Source organism: Medicago truncatula, chromosome 1, assembly GCF_003473485.1.
Source record: "Medicago truncatula cultivar Jemalong A17 chromosome 1, MtrunA17r5.0-ANR, whole genome shotgun sequence".
NCBI classification, from domain to species: domain Eukaryota; kingdom Viridiplantae; phylum Streptophyta; class Magnoliopsida; order Fabales; family Fabaceae; genus Medicago; species Medicago truncatula.
In genome coordinates, this window is record NC_053042.1 from 1146712 (window position 1) to 1159278 (window position 12567).

The following is a 12567-nucleotide window of genomic DNA, read 5'->3' on the forward strand; positions in this document are numbered from 1 at the left end:
TGCTATTAATTTTATAATTTATAGTATAAAATTAACTTTTAAATAACCATACCTTATTGTCTTTAATAATTTTTCACATATTTTAATTTTATTTTTGATCGTATCATATTATATAATATGGTTTAAAACTATATGTTAATGGAATTGTGAAAAAAAAATAGCGAAAAAATATGTATTTAAATTTTGATTATATTAAAATAGACATGCATTACTATTTTTTTTTAAGTGGGTTAGATTATTATTTTTTAACTATATCATTAAAAATAAATATAAAATATTAAGGGAGTAAAGTGTAGATTTTAATATAAGAGAGAGGAGAAGAGTTTATATTTAAACATAAGAGAGGAGGGGAGTGTAATTTAAACATCTTTGAAGGAAGGATAATGCAATTTACTCTTTAATTATCGTGGATGATTCTAAAATCCATAGCCAAGCAAAACATGTATTTTAACAAACCGACCCAAGAAGAGAAAAATAACATATGAACATACAAGGGAGTTGAAGTGGATGACCAAACATGTGACACATGTAAAGTGCTTATACAAACGCGTTTTGTACTTTGCTTGGAGTCTAATTCTACGAACATAAAAGGGTCAACAAAAGAAAAAGGCACTAGTTTAGTAGTTTCCACTTCCCAGAAAGTCTTCTAGTACACAATTACATTACCTTGTTGCCAAGAAAATGAACACATAATATTCAATTCAAATCTATGACATTTCTTATTTGTCTTTTCGTTTTCGAAGAAAATTCGATTCAACGTGATTAATTATTAAATTATTTTTTAAATGACTTTAAAGACATCATCACTAGTCGGTCTAAGCAATAAATATATGTAGACTTCCGTCACATATTTTAATTTTTTATGAAAAAATTATTACTACTTTGCATGATAAAATTAAGATACATAATATAAGTATAATATAAAATAGAACCACACACCTACGGTCTTATCCAAATTAAAAAGTTAATTTTTGCAATTATGTAAGGAAAATAAACTGTTGACACAAAAAAATAAACACAAAACAACTTTTCTTTTTATATTTTAATTTTTTTTTGGTATACTTTAAAAATTAAATTACTTTCTAATTAATGCTTACCATTTTATTTTTGAAATTGAAATTTAATATTATTTCCATTCTTTCTTTATTACATTTTGTAGTTGAGCCTCTCTTTGTCACCACAACACAACACACACTTTCGTTGTTTCTCTCTCTCTCTCTCTCTCTCTCTCTCTCTCTCTCTCTCTCTCTCTCATTCAAGCAGTTAGTTTACTCATCATCCTTCCAAACCTTCAGGTAACGTAACACCACCGTTCCACTCTTCTCCTATTCTTCATATCTCAACTGCTGAATTTTCTTTCATTCGTTTATTCTTCGCCATTTTATCCACTCGATTTGATTAATTCATTGTGTATGATCTTAATTTTCATTGAATTTTGTTTAATTTAATCATAATTCACCATAATTTCGTACTTAGTTGATACTATTAAGTGTTTTGTCTTGTATTTCAAGGATTAATGCATATTTAATCATCATCATTATAATCATCGTCACTTTACTTATAACGAATGTGAATTTTTCGTTATTTTCTCCCTAGGAGGTGGATATTAAATTTAAGTGTTTAAGGTTTTTGAATAGTTAAACTTGGACTTATGAAATGAAATGTTGAAAGATATTCTTGAAAGGTGTCTGAGTGTGATTACATTCAATTAATTCATTTTTTCAAATTATCACCCGTGTCCGGTGTGTATTTGTTGTTTGTGTCGACGCTTCATAGAATGCAATCATTGATAAACTAATCAATGGTTGATATTATATACATACAAATCATGGTCGATTAAATATCAAACATTGATTGTTTCGCTTTATTACCAACTCGTAATAGATGAGCTAAATCCTTCTTGAAATATACCAGAAAAGTGTTCATTTCTGATAACTAGTAGTCTGGTAGCTGAAAACAGAACTTGAGATTAAAAGTTATACTGCAAAACTTAAGTTTGAATCAGTGATTAACGTTTTCTGGGGTTCATGGACTTTCCTTGTTCAGTCTGTATCTTGAAAGATTAACTTGCATTAAATAATGGTCGGCTTAGCAAGTTACTAAGTTATTATGGAAGGGTATTCGGAGATCTGTCTGAGATCGGTGCTGTTAAATAGTGGCTACAGAGGCACTGTACCACTATATCATAACGGAATTTGAACTAATTGCTATTTTTCTACAATACTCTATTTAGTACAAAGTGTTGTCAAATAGTGGCTATAACATAAGTAGCTGAATTTGAACATGCTATTTTCCGTGATCCGCAATTGGCAATACTGTCTGGGACTAATGATATATCTACATTTTCTCATTATGTTAATTTATGGTTTCATGTATTTTTTTATTTTAAAAGCCAGGCTCATTCACTTTTTTTCTCTGCCGGCTTTTCTTGTTGGATGTTTCCAGTGCATCATTAGGAAAAGTATATGTTTCAATGACATTGATTTCCAACTATTAAATATTAATTAGGAGGTGTTTGGTTTGATGATGGTATTTTGGGATAGAAATATAGTAGTATACCAGAGTAATATAAGTGTAGGGGAATAAAAAGCCCCTGCCTTTGGCATTAAAATTTAAATTAGTTTATGCTTGGAATGTCTTCTTGCTCCGTAAGGATCCCGGATGCGAAGGACAGACTCCCCTTAAAAATTTAAATCTTTAGGTGGATGCTCATGAATGGTTTTATATGTCATTTTCTCTCACAGGAATTACCTTCACGATTGAAACAGGGACAGTCATAGGTCCACACTATTTTGTGCTTGTAGAATTTCATTTATAATACTGTTGAAAAATTTAGAATTACAACTTTAATTATTGTGTTGATACTTGATGCCTTAACATGCATTCTTTGATTGGAAATTGTTTTGGCTTCTTTCTCAGTGCTTTTCTAAAATATGTCATTATCAGACTTACTTGGTTCTTGATTTGGTGTAAATATGTATGCTACAAAGTAGCCATTCTGCCCTATATATATCTTTGGTCTTAAATTAACTGTAACCTTCATTTCATTTTGCAGTGTGCCTGTCAGAATGGGGTTAGGAAACCTTTACAGAAGACGTATTAGAGTATTTACGATGGCCATAGTAGTATACCTAGATTATAAGGTAAGCTATGTTTGTTACTCCGGTTTATTGTATTATATTAATAAATAAATCTTGTAAACTTCATATTTTCTTGCATTTGTGTCTGTAGGGTGTACAACAACGAGAGAAATGGCTTAGCAAATCTAAACAAGCTACACTGTGGGCAAAGGCTCATGAGAGGAATGCTAAAAGAATTCTAAAATTGATAATAGAGATGGAAGGCTTGTGGGTGAAACTTGGGCAATATATGTCAACACGGGCAGATGTTCTTCCTGCTGCTTATATAAATAATTTGAAGCAGTTACAGGATTCTCTTCCTCCTCGACCCTTGGAAGAGGTTTTCTAAAAACCTTTATTTGAAAATTACTACCGTGTAGTTATAGGAAAGAATACTTTAGCGAGATGATTTACATGATAAGGTTTCAAAAATAATATATCCCAATTATTTTTTAGCATTAGATTTTTGTTTTTGTTTTTTACATGGCTAGCATAAGATTTCATAGCTTATTTTACTCTTAACTAAATTCACATTTCCTCTGTTGAAAATGAAATTCACAATCCATGACACAAGAATAAGAGCTATCATCTGCTAACCTGCATGAGAATTTCAATTTTTTCTTAAGTTGCCATCACTACCAGACTTCTCAATGTAGTTTATATTTGAAGGTCTATGGCACCATACAAAAAGAGTTGGGCAAATCAATGGATGAGCTATTTTCAGATTTTGTCAATGAACCTTTGGCAACAGCTTCGGTAAGATCCTTAAGATATTTTTGCTGCTAGAGGAGATTTTTTTAATTTAGTTGAGAGTCTCTAATTAATTTTTTTCCCGAGTGAGTTGATTCATGTGAATCTAAGCCGCACATTTTAAGCAGATAGCCCAAGTCCACCGTGCAACTCTGCTCAATGGACGGGACGTGGTTGTTAAAGTTCAACATGATGGCATTAAGACAGTCATACTGGAGGTTTTGCTTTTTTAACCTTTCTAATATATGGATATCAAGGTCACTGAAGGCTTTCAAATGATTTTTGACCTATATTGTTTATCAGGACTTAAAAAATGCAAAGGCAATTGTTGACTGGATTGCATGGGCTGAGCCACAATATAACTTTAATCCTATGATTGATGAATGGTGCAAAGAAGCTCCTAAAGAACTTGACTTCAATCTTGAAGCTGGTAATTTTTTGGTCTTATCAAAATTATTTTGTAAAACCAAATTTGTGCTTGAAAATATCTTTGGTATATTTTATTGGAGCGAGTTGCTTGGATTTTCAAGACTTTATTTTTACCTAGTTCTGTCCACGTCAGAAATTTCTCTGTGAATTCTGTCTTTGGTGTTTATCACAGAGTTTCTTAAGGGCTTTCTTTGACTGGTTGTTGAAAAATTAATGGACTATTTATTAAAAAAAAACTGTTCCATTTTGAAGAGTTTTGTATTTGTTCCTTTGTTGTGGAGGATATCTTCTCCTTTATATTTCTTCCTTGGCTCTTATTAACACTTCTATTTCTGTAGAAAACACTAGGACTGTAGCAAAAAATCTTGGCTGCAGAAACCAACATGATGGAAACTTGAATCCCAATAGAGTGGATGTGTTAATTCCAGAAGTAATTCAGGTATCTCCTGTCTTCCATAAAATATTATATTATTGAATTATTTATTCATAAAGGTGACATTATAGTTTAGGCATCTGAGAGTATTAAGGAAATTTTTTGTAAAGTCCTTATTCTCTTAAAATGATGACATGATGCCTTTCTTTCTCAAACCCAGACCTGGTTAGACATACATAATTTACATATTTATTTATTTGAGAGTAGAAGTGACCTAAGTTTTACATATTTCTCTACAAGGTCCTATAGCAACGTAATCGAACATTTTTGCTTTATGTAGTTGTGTGTTGAGACCTTTTCTAATTGCCATCCAATGGATAAGTATAGTGCTTTCGTTGTTGTGCATTCATATAATTAGTATGCATGCCTGTTGGTACCTTATTTTCATTTGCTTCAAAATGAAACGTAGTTCCTTTTTATTCTTCTGCATTCCTTTTCCTTTTCCTTTGTAGTTTATCGTATTTATATTATAATCTGATTCCATCCAATGACAGGCTACAGAAAAGATCCTTGTTTTAGAGTATATGGATGGCATTCGGTTGAATGATTTAGAATCACTAGAAGCTTATGGAGTAGATAAACAAAAGATTGTTGAGGAGATTACTCGTGCCTACGCCCACCAAATATATATTGATGGGTTTTTCAACGGTGATCCTCATCCAGGTATAATGTCCATTTCTATAAGTATATGGTTGTGCCTGTGTATACATGAACACGAGTCTATAATGTTTCCAATTTCCATGTACAACATTTTTCAATTTATTGTAGAAATTTTATAATAACTTTCTGTAATAATTTTCCAATTATTTCATGTACTCGTGGAAATGATTCTCTAACTTGAATAATTATAGGAAATTTTCTTGTGAGCAAGGAATCTCCACATCGTCCCATTTTACTTGACTTTGGGCTTACGAAGAAACTTTCAAACACCCTTAAGCAAGCACTTGCAAAGATGTTTTTGTCATCTGTTGAGGTTGGTGCTGACTTTTATGCTTTTTCATGGTTGTAGGGATACTAATGAAGTTATATAAATTGTTAAATTAGTGGTTATAATTGTTGTCTTCTTGAGTATAGCATCTCAGAATTTCAAGGTTATTTAACATACTCTTACATGAGCAAGCTAGCCTATGAAATCCTGAATTTAAAGGGGTAGGTTTAAATTGAACGTTACTTCTTAGAACAAAAATTACGATGTTATTGTGCCAGTAAAATTTTGAATCATGTAGTTTAATCATATTAAGTGATATTGTGATTATGTTTGTGGATAAACTTATTTGGCTCTACATACGAGTGTTAGGAATACTTAAAAAAATGTTGTTGATTAATTTTGACATGGTGTTGAAACCCATTGCACTATACTTTGATCCTCATGCCCTCCATTTTTCGATTAAAAGCTGTGTTGATTGTACTGGCTGATGTTTGAGTTGAGGTATGCTTTATTTCATTCCTTAAAGCAAGTTGGGGTCCTAAGAAGGTGTGCTAGAGAAGTAGAGATGTAAATGCCATTTTCCTAACCTCAATAACAGAATAAGCTTTTGGTTGGGTAGATTTGTTACATTCATGGAAGTCAGGGCAGAAAGTTTACAATAGCCATTTCATTTCCTCTTTTAGCATATCATTTTCACTTCTTTATGACAATTTCTTTAGGATTGCGATTACCAGAAAAGTTTTCCGTACTTAACTGTAGCTCCAAAAGATATTTCTAAATGATGACTGATCTTGTCAGCCTTTTTATTATAGGGGGACCATGTGGCCCTTCTGTCCGCCTTTGCAGAAATGGGGCTTAAGCTGCGTCTGGACATACCAGAGCAGGCAATGGAGGTGACAGCTATATTTTTCCGTGCAACAACTCCAGCAAAAGAATCGCTTGTAAGTTTGCCCTGAGCTCCTGAAAGTATACTATTTTTTTACTTCCTTTGATGTTTCATTTTATCTAATTCTGATGTATTTTCCTGATGCTAAGGAAACATTGAAATCTCTAGAGAATCAAAGAACCAAAAATATGAAGGTTATTCAGGAGAAAATGAACCTTGACAAAAAAGAAATGAAACGCTTTAATCCTGTAAGTTCAGAAATAAACTTGCATTATTTTTTTCTATTCCAAATTTATGAAGCTGATCTTATGTTTGTTAAAGTCATAATGGTTTTTAACATTTTTCAGGTTGATGCATTTCCCGGTGATATTGTTATATTTGGAAGAGTTCTTAATCTTCTAAGAGGTCTGTTGTCTCGCACTGTAATGCCACTTTAATATTTACTTCTTTCCAACAACTTATTTTACTTACCTGATTTGGATGTAGGGCTTTCTGCCACCATGAACGTTCACATAGTATATATGGACATAATGAAGCCATTTGCAGAATCTGTTTTGAGTGGGTGAGTCATTTGTTTTTTCTTTTTTTCTTAAAAAAACAAATTATTAGTATCTTCTTCATTGCTTGTTTCACCTATGGCTGACATGAGGTTGACTTCCCAGGTTTATTAATAGAGGACCATCAGTAAATGATAGATGGGTTTTTGATTCCCCAGTCCATTCTAACGTTGAAGCTAAGCTGAGGCAACTTTTAATTGAGCTGGCAAATAATGATAAAATACTTGGAATCCAGGTGCATGTGACTTTTGTTTTCCTAATGCGTTTATAATTATTAATTACCTTTCCTTATGACCACCGGCTAGGTTTTTCTACACTAGACTACACCAGGGTTGTATATCAGGAATTTACTTATATGATTTGGTTGAAAATTATGAAAGTCATTAAGTATTTCAGATTTTCACATATAATGTAGCTGCCATTGCATTTGATGTCCAGCAAGTAAATGGAGTATATTTTAATTGTTTAAATAAATTGGTTCAATCTCTTAAAGGTATGTGCCTACAAAGACGGAGATGTCATTATTGACACTGCTGCTGGAGTTCTTGGTAAATATGATCCCCGTCCTGTTAAGCCTGATAGCCTTTTTCCAGTGTTTTCTGTCACAAAGGGTATCACAGCAGGAATGATACATTGGCTGGTTGACAATGGGTATGTTGTAAGATGCTTCGACTATCGAGTTTGACTGCCTCTTGACTTTTACTATAACTTATTGTTTATTTATTTGAAAAATAAGGCTTGTTTACTTTCTATTTTCCATGTTTCCATTTTCACTTTAATTAATATACACAAGAGGATATAGATCAAATATTTCTCTCCATTTTCTTTTACAATTTTTTAAAACAGATCTAACATTTTCAGAATTTTTGAAAATTGCAAAATACTATTTTCGTTGTTTCTAAAAATGCATTCTTCTTAGCTTGTCTTTCATCCTCTCTTTATCACAATATGTTGCTTCATAGTGTTGCTGTCATAGAATGTGACATGCAAGCTAGTGGTTTGGGTAGCCAATGTCATTTGATATTGATCCCCAGTACCTGATCACAGTCTTCTTTAATAATAATCAAAGAAAACAGAAAAAATTACAGTATGTTCAAAGCACAATGAATCCTTCACAACATAAGAGCAAAATACAAAATAACAATGAAAAACAAGAAAACGTTGCAAACTTGCAATGCCTGTGTCTCAACATATCTGTTAGGTAATCTTTCAAAAAGATCATGTTTTCTTGAGTTTACTCTACATAGAAGCTAAATGCCTAATCTTACCGCTTATAAACTGTTGAACTAAGAAAACGTCTTTTAATATATGAAAATCTTTGACGCAACCAAAGACAACGACGTGTAATGTAGATTGCACATTGTTAAACAATTAATGTTTGACAATAAATATTGCCTAAGGACCGAAGGGCCAGCCAACATTAACTTCAGCAGAGTAAGGTTAGAAATTAGAATGGATGTGTAACTGATTTTGAGCAGGAAACACTTGTAATACACCTATAAAGGTAAAGAGCCTTGTGTGGTCCAAAATAGACGACTTGACCTTAGAGGGAGATTTGGACTTCCAAAAGGGTATATATGGAAATTAGCTATTTGTGATGAACGAGTTAAGGGGAATTGGATTTTTTTCCTTCATGAAATCACCCTAGTATGATCAAGGGACTAATTCCTTTAATGTAAATGTATTCCCCCTTTATCAAAAAAGAAAATAAAAGATTGATGAGGTGAAAGTGGAATAGATGTTGTCGTAGAGAAAAAAAAAATTAAGGGATGAAATTGATTAAGACTAAGACACACATACTCCAACGAGGTATTGTGGTTATAAGTAGGCGCTGACCCTCATCTCATGACCTGAATTCTTAGAGTTGTTAAATATGAAAATATGGCTTGATAAAAACAGTAAATGTCCTCAATAAAAACAGTAAATGTCCTGAAAGGAAACCTGTGCTATAGAGCTCTTGTCATAGAAAAATCTGGGGATGGTTCGGACCAATTACAGATCTATGCAGTCTTACCTTACATTACAAGACTCAAACATGTGATCTCCATCACGAGGAATCAACTCCAATCATTGTGTCAAGGCTCCCTCAATATTTATAAGAATATACTAATCATATTTCAGATTAATAATAAATACTCTGATAGGAATATATGGGGTGTTATCAATGTGCACTTGAATATATTCCTTTTCCACGATTGATCATGCCCAATTTCGAAAACTCGTCAAGTGTTGCAGCAGCATCAGAAAATTACAAGTGAAATATAATGAATTACACTAGCATTTATTTAAATATATCGAATTGCCCACATTTGGAATAAATAAGCAGAAACTTTATTGCCTTGGCTTTGGATTATAACATCCTTAGGAATAACAAAATCAATGTGAAAATTCAAAAATAATTCATCTGTCAAAGCTTGGTGTTCAAGAATTACACTATTGTTAATATTGTAAAGCTTTGGATCATCTATCTCCTTATTTAAATCTCTTAATCTGAGAGTAAACAAATTCAGTACTATTGTCATCCTTAGAATTTGTTGAACTTGGGGTGTTCTTCAACCCCTTGCATTGATCATGAGTTTTTTATTTTTTATTTACATTAAATCTCAGTGGCGGCGTACTTGAATCATATGTTAAGTTCATCCACTCAGTTTATCTAGTTTTTTTTTTTTCAGTTATAAGTAAAATGCATAAAAATGGGATTAGAATAGGGAACTACCTGTTTACATTCCTCGTCATTCACACGTATATGTGATTATATATGTTGATTTTTCCCTTACAATTAACACAATTGCATGTTAACTTCAATTAATTTACTGTGAAGTTGTGAAACAAATCAACACTTCTTTTTATGCCATCATTAATAATTTAATCTAATGCTGAATTTTAAATTATAGTAAGTTTTCCCCAGATTGTTTGACTTCCTTTTTGTATGCTGAGTTATTTGAGCGACAAGGATTGGTAACCACTGTGGCAGCTACGGCATTGTTTAACAGTGAATCTTATGAAAGAAACTTTACTGTGGCAGCTGCTACCACTGTAGCTACTTGCCGTGTTGTTGTAAATGTTATCAAAGAAACCGAATTGGTGTTTGGATAGAGTCATGTTTTTTTTTTGTCATTAAAGTTAAAAAATTTAGTTTTTTAAACTGTGTGATGTCACATAATTTCTTGCCATTTAACCTGAAATAGCTCTGCCTGATTATTATCTCGCAGAAAACTAAACCTTGAAGAGAATATTGCAAGTATTTGGCCATCATTTGGATCGAACGGGAAAGAAGTCATTAAGGTCAAATACTGATATTTCCTCCTAACTAATGTTCTGAAGCTATTATTATTGATAATGAATGCTTCAATATCTTGTTTCAGGTTCATCATGTTCTTAACCATACATCTGGTTTGCACAATGCAATGGCAGACATAAATCAAGAAAACCCTCTTATAATGTTAGATTGGGATGAATGTTTAAACCGCATCTGTATTTCGGCACCTGAAACTGAACCAGGCAAGGTGCAGATTTATCATTATTTGTCATTTGGCTGGTTGTGCGGTGGAATCATTGAGGTAAATGCGAGACCTCATGTATCAAAAACTTAATTCTTATAGTAATCAATATTTTCAATTTCCCGTTTTATACGAAATTCTGTACTAATCAGGGAGACAACGAACGATCCTTTTATTGTGTTGAATAAAGAAAGAGTAATAAAAATTTTACTATAAAAAAGGAAGAGTATTTAAATAAGTTCGAGAATTAATTTCTTGTTTTTCATGATGCAAAATGAAGTATATGACAGACGACTGGGAGCTCTAAGTTTGGACCTTGAATGTGTATGACTTGTGTGCTTATAGTGGCATGTCTCCAATCTTGTGTTGACAATCAGCATAGACTTTTATTAATGTCTATTTTTATAAAAAAACAAATAGGAATTTGGGCATGGCTGCATCTAGTTTTAAATCACAATTCTTCACAAAGTTGTGAAAAGCAATTGGTAGTAAAATTTTGCTACCTGTAGGATTTCTCTCATGTTCTGATAATTTATTTGGACAAAACAGCATGCATCTGGAAAGAAATTTCAGGAGATCCTTGAAGAATCAATAGTTCGTCCCCTCCAGATTGAAGGAGAACTATATGTAGGAATTCCCCCGGGTAAGTTTTAACGAATAATTATTTTTGTAAGGATGATTAGCAATTTGTATCTGATGAGCATAATATGAACTTTCATTTTATTTTCTATATATTGCTAAGTAGCTGGAGTTGAAGATTTCTAATTTTGGTTTCTTTGTAAATTGTAACCATGCTTCACGGCTTAAATTTTTAGGGGTGGAATCACGTCTTGCAGCTCTGACTGTAGACACAGATGATTTAAGCAAGCTCTCAGCGATCGGTAGTCGTCCGGAGCTGCCTTCCACCTTTCAGCCACAGCAAATTGCTCAAATGGCAACCTCTGTACCTCCTATTTTCAATACACTAAATGTTCGGCGGGCTATCATACCAGCTGCTAATGGCCATGTATCTGCCCGGGCACTTGCACGTTACTATGCAGCCCTAGCTGATGGTGGCAAGATACCATCACCTCATTCTTCTACTTCTAAGCCACTACTTGGAAGTCATACCCATATCCCCAAATTATCTTCTCAGAAAGCCCCCAAAAAGCGGAAATGTATTGGAAGGACAGTCACAACTTTACCTGCAGTTAATAAAAGTTATGAAAAAGTTTCTAGTAAAGAAGACTCTGAGGGTACAGAAGGCAGAAACACTAGCACAAGTAGTAGCAGTAGTGGTGATACTGGCAGTAGCAACTTGGATAGTAATCCACGACCCCATGTTCCTGGTAAGGTCTATCAGAATCCTAGGATTGTAGATGAGTTCTTGGGTGCAGGAGAGTACGAGAACTTAAGTTTACCAGGTGGGGGTTTTGGCTTAGGATTTAAGCGGTTTAGCTCTAAGGATGGATCAACCATTGCCTTTGGCCACTCGGGAATGGGTGGGTCTACAGGTTTTTGTGATGTTACTAACAGATTTTCAATTGCAGTGACACTGAACAAAATGTCTTTTGGAGGTGTCACCGGGAAAATTGTCCAACTTGTTTGCTCAGAGTTAAACATTCCTGTGCCTGACGATTTCTTAAGATATGCAGCTAACCAAAGTGGAGATGCAAATCTAGCGAGGCCTATGATTAATTAAGGGTGAAAGGTTTTGTACCATCTTTCCAACATTAATTCATGTATAAATTTTCAATTTATCTATCTATCACCTTCATAATTTATGTGTGCATTGGGGCTCTTCTTGTACTCAAGAAACAAAGAAACTAACAATGCAAGAGCTAGCTTTGCCTCCTGACATTGTTCGGAAAAATAATGTATGTAATTATGCACACATGAATTTGAACTTGTGATTATTTAATTTATCAATCAACTTCTGAGTGTTTATAAATTTAATCCATGTGGCTGTCCTCCTGCGAAATGTAG

The 12567-nt window shown here is 33.2% G+C and overlaps 1 protein-coding gene across 1 annotated transcript; it reads left to right on the forward strand.

The window, feature by feature from the left end:
• Positions 1 to 1163: 1163 nt before the first annotated feature.
• Positions 1164 to 12537, forward strand: LOC11431325 (uncharacterized). Its single transcript, XM_039831784.1, has 20 exons — positions 1164 to 1205; positions 1244 to 1295; positions 3056 to 3143; positions 3232 to 3459; positions 3789 to 3875; positions 3998 to 4087; positions 4173 to 4299; positions 4637 to 4737; positions 5226 to 5394; positions 5583 to 5704; positions 6472 to 6600; positions 6695 to 6793; positions 6893 to 6950; positions 7032 to 7107; positions 7208 to 7337; positions 7596 to 7753; positions 10315 to 10387; positions 10468 to 10662; positions 11152 to 11245; positions 11418 to 12537. Exons 3-20 carry the CDS (start codon positions 3069 to 3071, stop codon positions 12281 to 12283), a joined length of 2877 nt encoding a protein of 958 aa, XP_039687718.1. The 5' UTR covers positions 1164 to 1205; positions 1244 to 1295; positions 3056 to 3068; the 3' UTR covers positions 12284 to 12537.
• Positions 12538 to 12567: the final 30 nt, after the last annotated feature.